The sequence below is a fragment of the Xenopus laevis genome, chromosome 5S (genome assembly GCF_017654675.1).
Source record: "Xenopus laevis strain J_2021 chromosome 5S, Xenopus_laevis_v10.1, whole genome shotgun sequence".
Lineage (NCBI taxonomy): Eukaryota > Metazoa > Chordata > Amphibia > Anura > Pipidae > Xenopus > Xenopus laevis.
The window spans coordinates 38,065,506-38,087,129 of NC_054380.1; the positions used below are offsets into that span (position 1 = coordinate 38,065,506).

At 37.2% G+C, this 21,624-nt stretch overlaps 1 protein-coding gene across 1 annotated transcript in view; it reads left to right on the forward strand.

Moving 5' to 3' along the window:
* Positions 1-21,624, forward strand: part of ltbp1.S (latent transforming growth factor beta binding protein 1 S homeolog) — a gene marked incomplete at its 3' end in the record, with an annotated part of 117,043 nt that overhangs the window by 36,011 nt on the left and 59,408 nt on the right. Inside the window, 3 exon segments of the mRNA NM_001088785.1 lie at positions 231-302; positions 9,220-9,342; positions 15,996-16,166. Coding sequence (NP_001082254.1) covers positions 231-302; positions 9,220-9,342; positions 15,996-16,166 — 366 coding nt within the window.

A 21,624-nucleotide genomic window follows, 5' to 3' on the forward strand; every position in this document is an offset into this window, starting at 1 on the left:
AATATATGGACAGATAAAGTTCAATTATTTTTTCTTGGTTAGCAAATTTACAACTGATAGCCTTTGCTCATCATTTTGTACCCACAAACATACAAGCACTCAAGGGAAAAACAATATCAATATCGATATTAGGGATGTTTCTCTGTGTGACTTAAATTATGTATGTATGTATATATATATATATTTTTTTTTTATTATTAATTAATTGGATTATTTGACTTGTTTTGCAGGCCATTATGGACCTTCACAAATCATGGAATGTCCTCAAGGGTACAAACGAATTAATGCCACATTTTGTCAAGGTAAGACCACAGGTGCAATACATTCATCAACCCATTCTCAGGTTTTGCACAGATGCTTAAATAGCATGCTGAGAAATAAAATAGAGAATTTGGAGTCCAAAAACTGGGCAGTTGACTTGAACATGCTGTGTATGTTTTGGATAGCTGCCAGTTGGTTTTTAGAGGTCAAAAATTTGTAAACAATTTACTGCACACGACATGCAAAAAACAGAGCCCCCCCATTACACGGAACATAAGAGCTAGAAAGGATTTAGTAGCAACAGAGAGCTAACAAAACTTTAGGGCATATTTATTAAGGGTCAAATGGTAAATTTAAATTAGAATTTGAATTTTCTAATTGTTTTTTGGTGTCAAAATTCAGACATTCGAATTTGAATCCCCCAATTTGAATGTGAGATTTATCACACTTGGACCCTGAAAACAGTTGTAATTCGAATATTTGCCACCTAAAACCTGCCGGTTTCATTAACAAGTAAATGGCAGAGGTCTGTTTAACCATTTGAATATGTAAATTGCCTTTCTGACATTCAAGTTTTTTTCAGGGGGGGGGACTCAATTCAAATTCAATTCAAATTTTAAGTTCAGGACTATTCGATTGAATATTAGACATTCAAATTTTTTCTTAAATAACCTCCCATTCAAGTTGTGAGTACATTCAAAATTATTTGAGTAAAAGAAAATTCACCTAAATTTGAAATTCAACTTTTGATAAATCTGCCCCTAGGAGTCATATGCATTTCTGCCTTGTTAAACAAGCTTTTTGAAGCAAGGTGATAGTAACAGATGCCTTTTGAATTCTGATACTTTTGAGAAATATTGTTTGGTGCCCATATGTATAACTGGCCAGACAACTAAATTCGTATAGCTCCCCAGAAACCCTTTATCCGGAAACACATTATCCAGAAAGCTCTGAATTACAGAGAGGCCATTTCCTATAGACTGCATTTTAATAAAAGAACTCATATATTTAAAAATAATTTCCGTTTTCTCTGTTATAATAAAACAGCAACTTTTACTTGATCCCTAATATATAATTAATCCTTATTGGAGGTAAAACAATCCTATTGGGTTTGAATAATATTTAAATTATTTTTTAGTAGACTTAAGGTATGGAAATCCAAATTACAGAAACATCCCTTTTCTGGAAGGTCCCAGAATGCTCAGGACCTGGGGTTTTTGGATAAGGGATCTTTCAGTAATTTGTATCCCCATACCTTAAGTCTACTTACAAATAATTTAAACAGTAAATAAAACCAAATAAGACTGTTCTGCCTTCAATAATGATTCATTATACTGGAATAAAGTACAAGGTTCTGATTTCTTATTACATAAAAAAGGAATTGATTTTTAAACATTTTAACTATTTGATTAAAATGGAATCTATAAGAGATGTCTTCCCATAATTCAGAACTTTTGGGACGTCAGGTTGCTGGATAACGGATCACATACCTGTATATCTAAATGGAATGAAAAGTTGAACAGGAATTTAGATAATTCTTCCTTACCCAATAACCTTTTCCTGTTTGTTTCACTGACTCATTAATTATTTCCTTGCACTTACATTTTTTGACTCTTCCTAAAAAAATTATTATTTTTATTATGACCAGACGATCGAAGACGTTTGGGGTTATAAATTAACGAGGCTAGATGTCCTATCTACTCCAGCAGAACTTGATTTCCTATTTTATTCATCCAGCCATGTTAATATGTGGTGTTTCAATCAATTATAACCTTCTGCAGTTTTTTTTTTAGTTTTTTGTTCTTTGGCCCTATAGCGAAATGCTATACCGAATATACAGCAAGGATATATCAAGTAGAAACTTTATTCGCTATTTATACAGAACTGTATAAAATCATATTTAGAGGGCATGTAAAGTCTAAAATAGAATAATTCTAGACATGTTGTATTTTGTATACTAAATAGAAACATGAACTTACTGCACCACAAGCCTAATCAAACAAATGATTTATGCTTTCAAAGTTGGCTACAGGGGGTCACCATCTTGTAACTTTGTTAAACATCTTTGCAAGACCAAGACTGTGCACATGCTCAGTGTGTTCTGGTCTACTTAGGAATCGTCATAAACAAAGCTGCTTGAGTTCTGCATGGCTGGGAAGTAAGGTGGGGGCTCCCCCTGCTGTTCATAAGTATGATTGTTTCCCTGCTCAGCAGTTAGAGACCATCTGACAATTCCTATACACAGCAGTAAATGAAGAGAGAATTTCACTGCATACAGTCAGGTTTCTGGTACACATTTTTTAATTAAAGTATATTGGAGATAGGTTTCTTTTTCATTAAAGAAAGTAAAAATGGGATTTTATTTTTTTGCCTTTACATGCCCTTTAAACAAATGAAAACAAATTAACTGGCTTTTCAGTTATAACAGTATTAAAGCTGCCTAATTCAGAATGTCAGAAAATCTGTTTCTTGATACTTAAAGAAATTGTTTCTTGCTCATTGGAAAATCCAGTTAATTAAACATAGGATTAATGGGGATTTCGGTATTCTTGAGGGATTTAACGAACTAAAGCCGTTGGAGTTATTACCCGTACAAAACATCATTGACTCAGAATTAACTAAACTCTTGAGAAACTGTTCTTGTGCATAGGCGGTCGATAATAACACTTTTGTGCTGAGGAATATTAAAAAGCAACTAATCCCTAAACTAAAATGTTCTTATGTATTATGCATTTTTCCTTTCAGTGCATTTTCATATGTCACCTTAACACCAAGCTCATCTGAGTTCTCTGCCCCCCTCCATACATAGAGTACAAGGCACAGAGTGATTCATAATGCAGGACAGAGACAGACATAACTTTTTTGTATAGTCCTACTTTTAATTAGAACTATTACTCTTTATTCTTTACAGAGATTATATATAATCACCCTGCCCCAGTGGAGTTTACAATCTAAGGTACCTATCACATTCACACATACTGTGTTTGGATTTTGGGAGCATCCTTAAAGAGATACTGACACCAAAAATTAAACCTTTATTTACATTTATCATGACATTGTCTTTGCATGCTATCTATAATTTTGCCATAAAAACATTTGCCCAATGCTTTTACTTTACCCATCTGATCCCCCATGTTCCCTATGAGGGGACTGCCATATTTGAGCCTCAGCAGTCTGTTAGCATTAGAAACTCTAGCTGACATGTTGAGAAGGGACAGTCAGGTTGGCAAAACAGTCAGGTTTAGGAGCAAGTAACAATTACTTACAAAAACAGGATTGTAAGTGAAAAATGATCAACATGAGTTATAGGCAACGTTTACATTAATATGTTGAAGAATAATTTTTTAGTGTCAGTATCCTTTTAATGGGCCCCATGGCCTGTGGACTTGATTAGAGATGTGCGGGTGGACAAAAAAATCAACTAGCACCCTAACCCATGCCATCCCAACCTGAACCCTACCTGACCTGGCATGGCAGCTCTAATTATAGACCCACACCCAACCCACCTACTTCTGACATCACAAAAGGGACCAGGGTGTGCTCATGCCAATAAATAGGGGCTGCTGGAGGCTGATGTAAGGTTGTGGGTGGGTAGGATGGAAGAGCTCAACCCGAACCTGCCCACATCCCAGCAATCTTAAAACCTGTGGGTCCCGTGGGTTTTGGGCCGACCCACACGTCACTAGGTGTGATATCTTCCTGCATGGAATTTGATGGGTTCCACACTGCTGCATCATTTGATATAATTGTTTTCATGTAACCTGGTCCTTGAAAGTATAGTGTATGAAATCTGAACACTGCACTGGAAAACTGAATTGCATGGGAGTGCATTTCTAATGCGTTTTGCAATAAAAGGAATATATTCTTGACATAATGGGGGATAAACATGCCACATTCTGCTTTCTTTGTTGCATTTGTTTTTTTTACCATCACATGTCATTAATGGGATAATGTAATAAAAAGTTCAGTGTTAGCTACTGGTCCAATCACCAATACCAACCAATTAGCAAGGTAGCATGTTATGGACACCTCTTGAAAATTAAACATCCATTGGTTGCTATGGGTTATTGTGCCTTAGTGTCTTTTACTACATATGGGGGATCAGATTCTGTTTGCTGAAAACCAAAAAATAAAATCTTGCAAATGGTGCTGAAATTTTGCCAAATTCTAATCCTAGCTGGAATGGTTGCATAACTAAAAATATGTCTCACTTGTGACATTAATGGTTTAATATAGGAAATCATATAAAGCCATTGTCACATTGGTTAAGCTTGTTGCAGAGAAACACCATTCACTAGAAAGAGAACAAGGGTGAACATTGTGTTGAATGCACTATTAGATGTTGTCTCTGCAGTATAAGCACTCATGTCATGTGACAAAAAGGCATCATCTGATTGAGCGTAATGTAGCATTCCCAAAATACAAACATGTCTAGTTTGCATAATTACAATCCTGTTTTTTGCTTTCATTTAAAGCATGAGAACAGAGAATGAAAATTACCTTCAGGCTATAGGAAGATGTAAATACATTTATACAACTGGTCTATTTGAAACAGATGGCAATTACAGTATGTGTATGGTCCTCAAACCAAAGAAAAATAGTATAACGGATAAAACATTTGTTTTGCTCTCTCCTACATTTTCTGAAACCTGAAGGGATTTGTAGGAAATAGGTGAATTCATTTAATCCAGATTTCCATAGTGATTATATGACAACGTAATTATTTTTGATGACTTGGTATAATTTCAATAGATACATTTATCAGAAACAAGTTGTTAGTTGTCCAAAATATAAAGTTGTTTCTATTTTATATTTATATATGGGCATCTATATTTTAATTGTACTGATCCTATAAAACTTCCATGTCTTTCCAAGATATGTGCTTTTTTGTTTGTATCATGAGGTTAATTAATTTGTGCAGAGTGCTTGTTACAAAAAAACAGCTACAGAAATGGGACTTGTTATCCAGAATGCTTGGGACCTGAGGCTTTCTGGATAATGGGTATTTCTGTAATGGATCGTTGGAATCAAGTAAAAAGTACTGTTTTATTATTATAGAGACAAAGGAAATCATTTTGTAAACATTTATTTATTTGAATAAAACGGAGTCTATGGGATACAGCCATCCTGTAATTTGGAGCTTTCTAGATAATGGGTTTCCAGATAACAGATCCCATACATGTTATATTTCTAAAGCTTAAAGGCTGATAGCACATGGGGTATTTTCTCTGCAGTAAAAAAGTACCACAAACTATCTTTATAGACTTCCTTAGACTTCAATTGGTAATGCCAAACATGACATTAAAGGAGAACTAAAGCCTAACTAAAGTAGCTAGAAATGTTGTACATTATGTTTTGGGCTTCTGTTCCAGCCAAAGACAATCACAAACCTTTAGCAGTAAAGACCTGTGTCCCCAAAGATGCCCCAGTAGCTCTGCATCTTCTTTTCTGCTGATTCACTGCACATGCTCTGTGCTGCTGTCACTTACTGAGCTTAGGGACCCACTCACAATATACAGTACACATAGAATAGAAATGTCACAATATAAGGCTGATTAGTAATTAATACAGATAATTACTATATCAGTTCAGAAACCAGTGTAATTAGCACCACAATTAAATTATCAGCCCTGTAACGTCAGTTTATAATACAGGCCAACCTCATTTTTTGCTTGTAAATTTGTGACAACCCTTAAAACCCTTAAAGCTCAACAGCTACTCAGAGCCCACTGAGCATGTGAGTGTCGCAGACAATTTCCAAGATGGTCATCCTCTGTGACAAGTTTGAAATCCTGGATCATTGCTGCTATTGAGAAGCTGAAACTTCAGGCTGTTGAAATAGGTTCAGTATATAAAATATAGCATTTTTAGCCATATTCATTTTTACAGTTTAGTTCTCCTTTAATGGTTTTGGGAATGTGCCATTACCTTAATGGTGAATGGATAAGTGCAACTTTACTGACATTTGTTGATCCTATGTTATGTTGAATTTGTAAGGTAGCATGATAATAGTACAGATTTCCAAAAGTGTTGGTGTTCCAGCATAAGGCTAAGATGTAGGCTAAAGTTCTGGCAAGTGAGTTTCTGGGGTTTTCCCGCGCCTGAGGCAGCCTTTCAGATACCAACCCTTGCACCCGGCACTTACCTTTCCGAGCACCGGATAGGGTCTAGGTGGGGGCACATCATTAGTGCAGAGAGCACAAAGAGCACAATTGCACTAGAAGAGCTGAAATTCGATTTAAAAATCAATTAAGTTACCAGGAACTACTTTTTTCTGCCCCTGGTAACCCGCGAATAGTTGCTGCCTTCGGTCATTTTCTCAGCTCGCCTTATGGCAGCAGCGCCCCTGAGTCTTGATCAATGGACTGTTTTCTAAAGAACATGCAGACAACTGATCTGTGTGGGCTCTGGTTGTGCTTGCTGTCAAAAATCAATTCTAATGTGTTTTTTGGATTACCCAGGCCCGGATTTGTGGAAAGGCCACCAAGGCTAGGACAGCAGGATTTTAGGGGGTGGCATGCTGCCCACCCAAACCCACATTGGTTCAAATTTCAAAAACACTTGGAATCTGCAGGAGATACAATAGTTTTTTACATTTATTGTGTGCCAATTCCATTGAATGATGAAAATATACACAAATAAAGGGGATTACGCCAATTCCCATTGCTCGGGTCCCGATGAAAATTTGCACGAATAAAGGGGAGGGGACTGGGCTGATGAACCGCAGTGGGCCTAGGGGCGCTCGCTATGTAAATCCGGCCCTGGGATTACTACCTAAATTAATCCAATGACAGCCCTTCACACGAGTATCCTGCATCCACATGGGTATGTGGTCTTTGACCTTCAATCAGATAAGATCATATTTTTGTAGTGATGTGGTTTGTAGCCAAAAAAAAGTTTCCTAAGAACAATTTATCATCTCCAATAAACTAACGCAATCATTTCCTGAAACAGACATCCCTATTTTATCATCTCCAATAAACTGAAGCAATAGTTTCCTAAAACAGACATCCCACCAGAAGTAAGCCCATCATTGGATTTCAACCTCATATATTCAATTGTGAGCTAATCCTGAAACATCCCTTCTTTCACTTGATCCAATTGACCTGTACATCCGAGTCCCACAGATCTATCCTTGAAAATGTAGTTGGCAGCTGTCCTCCATCTCTGGCTCACTTTATCTACATGCTGACTGACCTTTTTATTCAAGCTGTGCCAAGTCACAGTGTTTGAAAGTGCATTGGATGATTACTCCGGCCAGTGTTTTGCTAGGCTGCCCATTTTAATGAATGTTCACCTTCAACGTTTTTTGGCATTGAGATGTAGCAATCAATTTTCAAGATGCTCTTTGCAAGGTTATAATTTTATAAATATTTATTTGAAAAAAAAAAAAAAACACTTGACCCAATATAAAACTTTTAGAAACAGATTTTAACATTTGATGATAAAAAAAAAAGCTTAATGCTATGATACCTTGATATTTGTACTTTGTTTATGAAATATAGTTGTAATACTGAATGCTTAATCCAGCATTTCCATCCACAGGGGAGCTACAGAGATAGGCCAGACACTGGCTGTGTCAGTAACGTGATGAATTATTTGTGACAGTGAAGCAGAATATGTAGAGGGGGTGCTACAATTGCACAAACCCAGCAGTCTAATAGATTTGTACATAAAGAAATAGAAACATATTGGTGCAAATGGCATTTAGGACATATGATACAAATACATGGTAATTATGTGGTATTTAATCATCTGGCCTAAAAAGCTAATCACCACTGTCCTTAATTACCCAGTTACCTTCACATAAATGGGGAATGGTACATAAATGTTTTATATTAACACATCTGGGTAAACGTAGTTGGTTTCCGTACTTCTCATTTTTTGCATTATAAGATTTAGAGACATCCTTCAGTGGACAAGCATTACTTTTCCCATTGATACTTTTAGGCTAATATGCCTTTAATGGTATTGATATTAATTTGAGTAATTAAAAGTGACTTTTTAGGTATAATAAGCGCTTCTAGCAATATTATGCCCAGCCAGTTAAACAATAGTTTCTATTAGTGATAAGTGAATCTGTTTTCTTTGCTGCAAAATCTGCCAAACAGCGTATAATTGGGAAATGCATTGAAGTCAATCGGCGTCAAGATTTTTGTTTTCTCACTTCAAATGCATTAAGGTCAATGGGGGTTTTTCTTGTGGCGACTTTTTCGTTTTGGCCGCAATTTTGTCTTGGCGACGTTTTTGTTGCAGCGATATGCATAAATTCACTGTAAAACCAAACCTGCCAAAAAAAATTCGCTCATCAATAGTTACTATACTTATCATGAAGCCAGGTAAGTTCAGTGCACTCAGAAGTTAGTAATTGGTGGGAATAACACTTCTCCCGAACCTCAATCATCCAGTTCATGGTACAAAACTCACCATCAAAAACCCTTTTGAAAAACATCCGCTATAATTGGAACTTGCCACCTGATAAACTCAATGGCATTAACCAAAACACAGGTAACCTATGCTGGAGAATACATTCAACACAATGTGCATCATTTTTCTATCCTCTATCCTCAATATATGACATAAACTGTATATGTTATTCTGAACCAAACAGGGAGATAACAGTGAGCCTGTCTATACCCTAGATCCAATTTTAGAATGTATTTATACAGTGTACATGTATGGAAAAAACCTACCGCTTCCAGTATACTGACAGTTGCAAATCCATGTGCCTCTGGATAATGTAATAATAAGGAGCATGATGGAGGAAATCAACATACTGGTAACACAGTGACATGTTTTTGGTCTATTTGTGATCTGGACATTTTTATAATATATTATGTTTCTTTTATTTCTTTCTTGGTAAATAATATATTGGTACATTTTCTAAATAGTAATCTCGAAACATAGTAAAATGTGACAATACCTGAATCATGACTGAAAGGATTTATTTATTTGTAGATATTAACGAATGTCAGATGCAAGGTGTCTGCCCTAATGGTGAATGTCTGAATACCATTGGCAGTTATAGATGCAAGTGCAAAGTGGGATATGTTCCAGATCCGTCTCTGTCTTCTTGTGTTGGTAAGTGGCATTATTTTATTTTCTTTCTATTGGACTACGGCAGTGCACCGGACTATGAACTGCTGTACTTTTAAATTCCTTTTCCAGATGTTTCTTAGGTTTTTTCCTGTGTCTCTTCTTTACTGCTAGTCTCTACTGTTGACATATTTATCAGATTTGGAAATGTCTCCTGAATTCCTTTGCTACAGATTGAATTATAAATCATATGCTACCATTGGGCCTGCAAAGGTTACTAAAATTCTGCACCAAGAATGAACACAGAACAGGTCAAAACACTAGGCAAAACCGCCATTTTTTTTAAAACAGTATTTTTTAGTATATGCATTTTGATTTTCTAAATGCATCTATTACCAAATAAAAGGCTAAAATACCAAATGTGAAGCCCATATGGACATGTTTACTAACATTGGATATAAATATCATGCGTGATGTTTCCTGTAGCAACCAATCGAATTTGTAGATGACTGTTCTAAACTGATCGCTGATTGACATGTATGGGAAATATCACCAATGCTATTATTTTCCCGGTATTAGTAAACAGGCCAAAACGGGTGATATATTGCAAATATAATCACCACACATTTTTAATGAAAAGTGTTTTTTTGCAGTGAACCATTGAGTTTTATTTTTGAATCACCTATAAACATTTTCAAATTAAGTTGAAGGTTTTTTTTCAATTAGAAGTTTTTCCCCCAAAAAAACTTTGATTTTTCAAAGCCTACCAATTGACTCCAATTAGGTTCTAGGAGGTCCCTCATGGGCTAATACAGCAATTTGGCAGGTTTTAGATGGTGAATGGTCGAAGTTTAATTTTTAATTTGAAGAGACTGTACATGATAAATTTCGATATTCGAATTTTCACATTTTTTTTCTATTCAAATCAAATTTGGACTATTCCTTAGTCAAAGTACACAAAAATAGCTTGAAATTCGTTTTTTTTTTTCGATTCGAAAATTTACCTTTGATAAATCTGCCCCCAAATATACTGTAGATTTCAGCTGTGCTATCTATTTTGCAGCTTTTGGATTTTCAGTCAATGCACAGACTTTTCACTTTGTATTATAAAACATTCACAAATACATTAAACAGAGCTAATACTGAAATGCAAATGAATTGAATACCCATGGTCCCTGTGACTTCGACATACGGTATATAATATCAGATTTTGATTTTAGGCTAATAATGCCTGTATCCAATTTACAAATGAATGCTGACTTGTAGGCTAAATTCAGACAGTATGCAGGCAAAGCACATAGGGGTATATTTATCAAAGAGTGAAGTTAGAGATCGCCACAGTGCTCTACAGTGAAATTCTGCCACTCTCCATTTCTATGGGCTTTTGAAAGGCGTACTTATCAAAGGATGAATTTCCACTATCACCCATTGATAAATACTCTTTTAAAAGTCCCATAGAAATGAATGGAGAGTGGTGGAATTTCACTCTAGAGGACTGTGGTGATCTCTAACGTCACTATTTGATAAATATACCCCATAGTGCCATAACTGGCCATTATTCTGTGCCTCACTGGGGGCTGTACTTTTCAATAGTGATGGGCAAATAAGTTCGGCAGGTGCAAATTCACTGCAAATTTCCACATTTTGTCACCGGCGCATAGCGTGTCGGAAAAGTTGCTTGTGTCAAAACCGCCGCACGTCAATAATATTAGGACGCCCATTGACTTTAACGCCGGCGTCAAAATTGACATGAGTGTCAGAATTGATGCTGGCATTACAACTGACGCGGCCGTCAAAATTCGCTAATTTTTTGCCGTTTTGCGGGAAATTCTTCCGCAAAGCCAAATGGGACAAATTTGCCCATCACTACTCTTCAACTGTGCTACTATATTTGATGGACTCCAGAGTATGCTGTTTTTTGCCATCATTGCTATTCATTTTGGCTCATGAAATAGTTTCTACATTGCTGATCCAGATATACTGTAGTTTCATCTCATGTTGTTCCATTGAAACATTATAATGGTCCAGTCATCTGAGAACTGAGGCTTTCCATATGCATGCCACTCTTCAGGAATCACTATGCTAAAATGAGCACATGTCTCTCGGAAGAACAGTAAACTCGAAGTGCTGAAATCAGATGTATGTTATTGATCATTTAAAGAAGAGAAATGTAGGTGACATGCCGTAAGCCTTATGTGTATTTATGAGAGACATCTGTTTATCTTTTAATACACTTGGACTATAACTAGCACCAGGTTAAACTACAGTATAAATTGCAGTCACTGCATTTATAACCCTCGTTATAACATTTATAACATTCTAATCTTAAATAAATGATCTGTCAGTGTATGAAATTCTATGGCACCCTGGTCTGTGCAGAGAAAGTACAAGAAGCCAGGGGCAATGTTTAAAAAACAGTATGCTTTGTGTCCATGGGGCATTTTCACCAACAAACACTCCCCCACTTTGCCAGGTGTAAATTAGTTGCCACTATGCTAATTCACTAAAATGCAAAGTTTCTCCTCTGTCAGCGCGAGCATTTCATAGTGAACTTTCGCTAACGTTTGTTTCTGGCTACTCTAGTACTCTTACACTTAGGTCAATTTGAATAGAGCGGGTACATATAAGTCATATAGACATCTTTAATAGAGATGTTGGTGCAAGTGCTTGATGTGGCCACGTATTATTACAAATGTCCAAGGAAGCAAAATAAAGACAAAATAGATCCTCAAATGCCTAGACATGAGCCCACCTTAAAACAAATGTGAAATGGCCCTGAAATAGTTGGAAAAAAATGTTAACACAAAAATCTTTAATAGTTAGAACTTTTGGAAGTAAAATATGAAAAAAAAACCCAGTGTCTTTTAGAGTTTCATCGTATCAGTTCACCAGGTCTGCGGTGGCGAAGGAAACTCTGGCGAAAATAGTTAAAGTTCTGTAAAATTCGTACTTTAGTGAATATGCAGAGTAATGTTCATTCTCTTGAGTGAAAATTCGCCTGCCGATAGGGTGCAAAACGCCCTATCAACGGTCTCTTTCGCTAGCGAATTGTTGTCTACTCCTGTTAGTAAATTGGTGATGTCCCTGCAGATGAGATTTCTGGCGAATTTTCGCTAGCGATGGCCACTTCGCCCTTTAGTAAATCTGCCCCATGTTTTGCACTTTGCATCCTGCCCCCAGCTTTGTAAATATGTCTTTATGTGCTTTGTAGAAACCACTTTTAATATATATTGAAGGGGATCATGGTTCTCAATCCATAAGACTAAAATATCCCTGGGCTACCCAGTGGAGGGAAATTATACCTACTATATAAACAGCACCATCAACAATCAGTACATGAATTGTAAATCCCATTTTCAAATAGACTGTATTTTCCTTGTTATATTCTAGTTTCAATCAATGAACATGTGAACAAAAACCTATTGCCTCATTCTGCTTTTTGTTATGTCATTATTCATATGCTAGAACATATTGCCTGACTCTCTGTATGCTAATCCATATTGATTTACTATACACTGCTTCTCCACATTAATTGCCGTCTCTGCCCATGCACACATTACATTATCTCAAATAATGTACAACAATCATTCTTCTAAAGCAGTTACCTACAATACTGAGATCACTACGCTTTCCTACATGGGTACAATAACTTTAAAAGTGTACTAGACATTATTTCAATTAAAATAAAGCAAGATTTAGTTCAATAGTTGTATTGGTCTTATGATAATAAATAATTCCTACTGAGTATTTTGTGAACCCTACAATAAAAAAAAAAACTTCAGCCATTTTCATAGCTCAAATAAAACAACATTTTTAAATATCTAAAATGAAGTAGACTGAGAAAAGTGCTTCAAATTTGTGCTTCACATGTCCCAGGAGTAACGATGAGCCGATTTAATGATTTGCTGTCACTAAATCTTTCCATTCTTATGTGTGGGATGACAGTATCTTTTTCGCAGCTCAATTCCAGCAGCAGACTTACAGGCAGATTTACTGAGCCTCATTATACTTGTACCAGCAGTAATGTTTTTCCTGAAACATAACACAATTCAAGTTGATGGGACAGTAATGATTCCATAGTTACTATGAATTAGCCAATGAACTTTAACTTTTGCATAGAGTTGTTGAACATGGTCTGACAAACACACAAAACTACCTTCTTTGATAAACATGCCTGCACGTTTGATGACTGTATTCATATGGGAAGTGTATTTCTATGTATATAAACTGCAATAATCTATTTGGAAAATCACGGAGAGATGTTTTAAATGTAGACTTTTTGGCCAAAATTATGTGGTCCTAGAAAATATAATTAAGTCTCAAGCCTTACAGGAGAACTAAAGCTAAACTAAAAAAGTAGGCTAGAAATGCTGTACATTATGTTTTGGGCTTCTGTACCAGCCCAAGCCAACCACAGCCCTTTAGCATGGAAGATCTGTGTCTCCAGAGATGCCCCAGTAGCTCCCCATCTTATTTTCTGCTGATTCACTGCACATGCTCTATGCTACTGTCACTTACTGAGCTTAGGGACCCACTCACAATATACAGTACACATAGAATAGAAATGTCACAATAGAAGGCTGATTAGTAATTAATACAGATAATTACTACATGGCAGCACAGAAACCAGTGCAACTAGCATCAGAATTTAAAGGGATACTGTCATGGGAATCAGTTAATAGTGCTGATTCAGCAAAATTCTGCATTGAAATCCATTTCTCAAAAGAGCAAACAGATTTTTTTTATATTCAATTTTGAAATCCGATATGGGGCTAGATGTTGACCAAGGATATATTTATGTAAATATGTATATTTATTCTTATATACACATATCCATAAGTATTCCTGGTTATAAGGGTTCTTTAACGAAAGAGATAGTTCAATCAAAATATATATATTTATTTACAAAACTATTGACACATATCTTCAGAAGTAATACACATAAACAAGTTACACTACATAGAATGTATAACAAATAGTTTCAAAGACAATTACAAATATGTATATGTTGGATCTAAATCCACTGCCTCTCTGATACTCATCCTTCCAGTAGGTCTGTCATCTATATCCTCACTTCAGAAACTCCCAGGACTCTCTGACTAACTTAGTCTATTGTATTAACCGATAGATTGACCACAAGTACATGTCAGGTTCTGATTGGTTAGTGATCAATACATTAATCTTGGGGGTAGGGCATGGATTCCTGAGGCAGTTCATTCCAGAATTAGGACAATGGAATGGGGAAAGGCAGTGTTTAGACAGGAAGGTTTGCTTTTCCAACTGCCCCTGGTCAAAGGGGAGGGGAGTTAACAACTATATGCTACATAGGGTGTCTTTGAAGCTTGTCTTTGTTATGTCCCGATATTATCTTATATGTAATTACACAACATTCTTAGATACAAATCACAATGTATATATACAATATACACATATTGCATATAATAAAGATATAACACAAGCAAGTCTCCCTGAGGTAACACTAGACATATTGTCAATTTCCCAGCTGCCCCAAGTCATGTGACTTGTGCTCTGATAAACTTCAATCACTCTTTACTGCTGTACTGCAAGTTGGAGTGATATCACCCCTCCCCCCCCCCAGCAGCCAAACAAAAGAACAATGGGAAGGTAACCAGATAACAGCTCCCTAACACAAGATAACAGCTGCCTGGTAGATCTAAGAACAACACTCAATAGTAAAAACCCATGTCCCACGTAGACACATTCAGTTACATTGAGAAGGAAAAACAGCAGCCTGCCAGAAAGCATTTCTCTCCTAAAGTGCAGGCACAAGTCACATGACCAGGGGCAGCTGAGAAATTGACAAAATGTCTAGCCCCATGCCAGATTTCAAAATTGAATATAAAAAATCTGTTTGCTCTTTTGAGAAATGGATTTCAGTGCAGTATCACTATTAACTGATGCATTTTGAAAAAAACATGTTTTCCGATGACAGGATCCCTTTAATAATCAGTCCTGTAGCATCAGCTTCTATTACAGACAAACCTCATTTTCTTCTTGATAATTAGTGACAACCCCTCAGTTTAGCTTCTCAACAGCTGCTCAGAGCCCACTCAGCATGTGAGTGTCGCAGACACTTTCCAAGATGGTGACCCCTGTGACAAGCTTGAAGTCCTGGATCATTGCTGCTATTGAGAAGCTGAAACTTTAGGCTGGTGCAGTAAGTTAGTATGCAAATATGACATGTTTAGCCATATTCATTGTTAGGGTTTAGTTCTCCTTTAACACTTATTATGCCACAACCATCATTGTTGACAGAGTTGACACTACAGAATTCAATGACATTGCTTCCTACTTTGTGGCAACAGTTTTGGAAAGGTAATTTACTGTATCAGCACCATAATGTCCTTTGTGCAAAGCAAGGTCCATAAAAAATTTGTTTACAGAGATGGATGTGGGATGAATTGGATGCCATGATCACACAACCTTTTAAGTATGACAGGAAGCAAATCTCATCCAGCAATATTCCAACATCTCATGTAAAGGATTCTTAAAGTGTAGAGGGTAAAGACTGTCCAAAGACAGGACCTGTTTCATTATTATGGCTTTGGTTTTGCAATGAGATTTTGAGAATTGGATAGGTAGGCATCTAAATACTTTTGGCCATGAAATGTACCTTTTATTTTTCTTGAACAGTTAATGCTTGTTTGTGAAATCTTCTCATTTTTTTTTTGTCACAGTTGATAATAATCCTATTGTGTTTGAAGAGAAAGGTCCCTGTTACAGATTTTTCAGTCCAGGAAAGCAGTGCATGCACCCTATCGCAGTGCAACTTAGTCAGCAGATCTGCTGTTGCACCGTGGGAAAAGCTTGGGGCCCTCATTGCGACAAATGCCCTGTTCCTGGGACAGGTAAGAAGATTTTAAAGCAGTGGAGATTAAGGGGATTGTGTTAACAAAAGGCAAACAATTTGCAATGTTTAATAACTCACAACAATCAATCAGGTATGTGTTTTCAAGCAAACAATCAATATATGTTATATGTAATACGGTGCCTTATCCCGAAACTGGACCTTGCCTTATCCTTAACAATCACTTGTAATTCAGTACTGCCAGAGTTGCAGTAGGGAATAGTGGGGGTTAGTAAGCCTTATTGCCACACCTCTGATCGGTTAAGTATTCACAAAACCCCAAACCTGATCCTTGTAAAGCTTAGGCAGAAGTCCTTCCCCCTTGTGACATTACTCTAATGATTATACATTCTTGGGAGTTATATAATAAAAGACACCAATGTAGGATATAATTAGGAATGAACCGAATCCAGGATTCAGTTCGGGATTTGGCCTGGATTTGGCCTTTTTAAGCAGGATTCGGATTCAGCTGAATCCTTCTGCCCGGCCAAAACGAATCCGAATCCTAATTTGCATATGCAAATTAGGGTCAGGTAAGGAAATCACAGGACTTTTTGTCACAAAACAAGTAAAAAATGTTTTCCCCTTCCCACCCCTAATTTGCAAATGCAAATTTGGATTCGGTTCGGTATTCGGGCGAATCTTTTGCGAATGATTCGGGGGTTTGGATAAATCTGAATCCTAATTTGCGTATGCAAATTAAGGGCAAGGAGGGAAACCACATGACTTTTTGTCACAAAACAAGGAAGTAAAAAATGTTTTCCCCTTCCCACCCCTAATTTGCAAATTTGGATTCGGATTCGGTTCGGTATTCGGCTGAATCTTTCGTGAAGGATTCGGGGGTTCGGCCGAATCCAAAATAGTGGATTTGTGCATCCCTAGATGTAATAAAAGTCAATAACGAAGGAAATATTTGCAATGCGAAAAGCTTTTCTTTTGTGTGGATTTAATATAGCTTTGGCGACCTCTTCCGACAGTGGCAGAGGGTTTGAGAATTTATAGTTTAGCGCCAGTGGTTAGCGCGCTTCTCTTGGTGTAGAGAAGAATTTGTCTGGAGACATGCTGGAGGGCAAATTATGTTTTACCTGCTATGGAAATGCACAAGGTTTACAAAACATTATGTGAGCGAAAAGATTGAGCTGCATGTAATTGCCTTACATGATGTTTTTTGGATTGCTCAGGCATGTGTTCTGCACATTTGATTTATTGTTTAAATTTCATTCACTGTACATTCAAATGTGACATCATAATTGCATTTTGGGAACAGAAGGATATAATATTTGACCTTTCACATAATTAAAGTTTGAAAATCATGCAGCAGGAAGCTGAAGTATTTGCCTGAAAGCATGGAATTTAGAACATATATCCGATTTGCTAGCAGATTAGATTAGTGTTGACAACTTCTACTATAAGAAAAGGGAATTATTGGTATTTAAACCCTTTTTTCTGTGGCAGTTTTGTTGTAGTTCTCTATGGTTAGTCTCCATCATACTGTAGATACAAGAGTTAATAATGACGAGAGCAGACCTGGAACCTGGAAAGTAAAAGGATCAAGGGTAAGGCCTATGGCATTTGCCCCATTGGCGTTGAAGTACCATGTCAGTCTATGACAGCCTAAGTAGCGCCAGGAACCTTTAATAGGTAGTAAAACATTTAATGGACTTTTTGTTCACTATCACTTTAGTATTTAAGTACTAAAATAGGGGGAGCATCACTAGTTCCTTCAACATATATATTCCTGAGGAAAGAGATGTTGTTTGTAATCTTATTTTAAAGGTGGGTGCGCTCTTTGTGCTAGTTATCTGCTGAATATATCTTACCACTGGTGCTGCTCTCTTGCTACATGGGGTGCACAGTAAGACCTCCCATAAAGCCACTTGTTAGGCAGTAACTAAATAAAATAAGACGGCAGCTAAATTAAATCCATTATTTCAACCCAATACTGAAAAACAATGAGACTAGTCTTGTAGTTGGGAGTATCTACATTATTATTATATACATGAACTGCACATGTAATATAATAAAATGACTAAAAGGGTCCAGTAACTCATAGTGACAAATCGGCAAGTAGCATTTACTGGTCACCTGTTTGAAAGCAAATATCCTATGGATTGCTTTTGGCTACCAGACTAATTGCAAGCTTTGTGACTTTTGTTAGATTATCTCCATAGTCTAGATCAGGGATCCCCACCCTTTTTTTCCCTTGAGTGACATTCAAATGTAAAAATGAGTTGGAGAGCAACACAAACTTACAAAACGTTTCTGGGGCTGCCAATTATCTGTAGTAGCCCCTATGTGGTAGCAGCCTACAAGCCACTCTATTTGGCAGTATGCCTGAGTTTTATGCAACCAAATCTTTCCCCAAGAAATGCTTTGAAGCCATTGGGAGCAACACCCAAGAGGTTGGTGAGCGATATCTTGCTTACAAGCAACTGATTGGGGTCCACTGGTCTAGAAAATAAATCTATTTCAATACTGTAGGTTGAAAGGACATTCCACCCAAAAATATTTCCCCTGTGATCAAGCAGACATACAGTAGCTGAGTGGTGGGAGCCATTTCTAACTCAGAAGTCAGTAGACTTTTCCTTCATTCCATCCCAGCGAGCATAGCCGTGGAAACCTTGCCAGGACCTTGTTTGTACTTCAGGATTTTCCCTAATTGAATGGGTCCTCTGGATTAAGTTTATAGGAACAGATGTCAACGAAAGTCAAATGAAAAATGTATAATTGCTGTAATAAGTCTTTTTACATTTCCCCTTTTTAAAACTATTTATATAGTAACCTGATTGAGCCTATTTGTTTAATTGCTTTGCATAACATTGCTCTTTTCATCCCTCAATTAGAAATCCAAACAAAATAAAAATGCATTTCTCATTTATTTCAAATCCTTTTCTCTTGCGTATAGAATTGGAAAACATTTTATCTAAACTTGTCATTACAGTATTTAATGAAACGTGCATTCAAGTAACAGTGGGGTAAATATTTGTGTAAGGCTTAGTATTGAAAACGTAATTACTCGAGATACAAAATCATTTAGTTTAGGAGGCGTATTGTCATGAATTGGTCTTAATTAGTGATGGGCGAATCTGTGGTGTTTTGCTTCGCCGAATATTTTTGCTAATTTTCTGGGAAATTCACGAAACAGCGGAAAATTTGCAAAACAGCGCCGGCATCTGTTTTTTAACGCCGGCGTCCATTTTTCTTGGACGCCGGCGAATTTTTGCTGACTAATTTATTCACCGGCGGTGAATCGCGGGAATTCATTGCAAATTCCCGCCTGCCGAATAAATCCACCCATCACTAGTCTTGATTGCAATCATGGAATTTTAGTAGTTTCAGTGACTCCGACAGCTGCAAATATCCTTAGACTATCATGCAGACCAGTACAGGTTTTTGTTTTAGCCCTTTTTTGTCATCTTTTTAACCAATGTACTTCTTTTTGTTAAAAAAATTGAGCTTCTGAAAATGAACACCGTTAATTTTCTCAATTCTAATTAAAAAAAAAAATTCAGCAACTAAAATCAGTTGTGTTGAGTGTTCAAAACCAGAATGCAAAAGTTGCCACTCATTGCAAATGATGGGTACAATGTCATTTCACTGCATTCCAGTAGTTTTTTTTTTTTTTTACAATTTGTCATAGGTAAGCATACGCAACATTTTTAAGATTTTAATTTTTTTTAATTAAAAAAGAAATGACATTAATATGTTATATAAATATGACCCAATTGTAGCATGCTAGAGCTAGGGTGGGATACATAGGACTTGTAGATGCACCCATTGCACCTGAATAGACTGTTTTTTTGTAATTTGTCAATTTATTTGCGCAAAAATATTTTGATTTCCTTATAGGTCATCGAGTTTAGGGAAGACAGGATATTTTCTGTCGGCACCGAGCAACTCATGAGGCAGTAGGGGCTGAAATAAAATAGCAAAATACATATTATATTGTATAGCAATATTTATTTTAAGCATATGCTTCAAGGATATCCAATCCCAGCCCTCCAGCTTTTGTTGAACTGTAACACAGAGAGATGTTGCACAACAGCAGGGGTCCCCAAACTTTTTTTTATCCGTGAGCAACATTTAGATGTAAAAAACAGTTGGTGAGCAATGCACGCATGAAAAATGTTCCTGATAGGAGCAAAATAAGGGCTGTGATTGACAGTCCTTTGGTAGTGCATCTAGTTTTTATACAGCCAAAACTTGCCTCCAAACAAGAAATTCATAAATAAAGGTGGCCATACACGGGCCGATAAAAGCTGCCGACAGACCGAGTCAGCAGCTTATTGGCCCGTGAATGGGGGCCCCCGACGGGCTTCCCCGATCGAGATCTGGCCGAAAGTCGGCCAGATCTCGATCGGATGGGGTTAAAAATCCCGTCGGATCACGGCCGCATCTGTTCGTTGATGCGGTCCTGCGATCTGACCGCCCTTTTGCGAACGCTAGGATCCGATCGTTGGGCCCTAGGGCCCACGATCAGATCAGCCCGATATTGCCCACCTCAAGGTGGGCATATCAGAGGGAGATCCGCTCGCTTGGCGACATCGCCAAATGAGCGGATCTATCCATGTATGGCCACCTTAAGCAACTGCTTTGAGGCCACTGGAAGCAGCATCCTAGGGGTTGGTGAGCAACATGTTGTTAATGAGCCACAGGTTGGGGATCACTGCTCAAGAGTATCTGGATAACTGTAGGCTGGATATTCCTAATGTATGTATTTTTCTGCTACCCAGCCTGCCTGCATTATCAAGTGACCACTCATTCTCTCTTGCAATGTGATCCAATAAAGCTCAGTAATATATGTATGATAAAAAAAAGCACTTCTAGATATTAAATATAGACAATAAAAATTAAATTCAACTTTGCGCAGATGCAACCAGTGGATTCGCAAAACAAAATGGGGATTCTGCCCCAAAAAAATTTAAGAATAAAAACAGTATGCGTTCCTATATTAAATAAACTCCCACCAACAAAGTACTTTTCCTCACAACAGTTCGACTTTTGACAAAAAAAACAATTCCGTAAAGATCTTTAAATACAGGCAGATGGAAGACAGGTACGTGATGATTAATTCTCCTGTTTGGCACACAGTTTCCCCTTCATGCTCCACCTCAAATAAAAAATAGAAAAAGACAGAGGTCAATGTGCGCTTCCATATACTAAAACACCGGATCCCTGCTAGATTTATACTTACAGGATCACCGGTGTTAAGCTCGCATGTAGTTAGGATGGCTTTGAAGTAGATAACGGTCCCGTCTCTCAAACGTTTACAGCGAAGCTTGTCTTTAGTCTTGTCAGAGTCCTCGTGTTCCACTCACCCACACGCTCCTGTTATCGCCTCCTCACACTGTAGGCTGCAGCCGAACGTATGGAGACTAGCGCTGCTGGCTTGATCTTATCAGCGTCCTCGTGTTCCACTCGCTCACACGTTCCTATTATCACCTCCTCACACTGCAGAC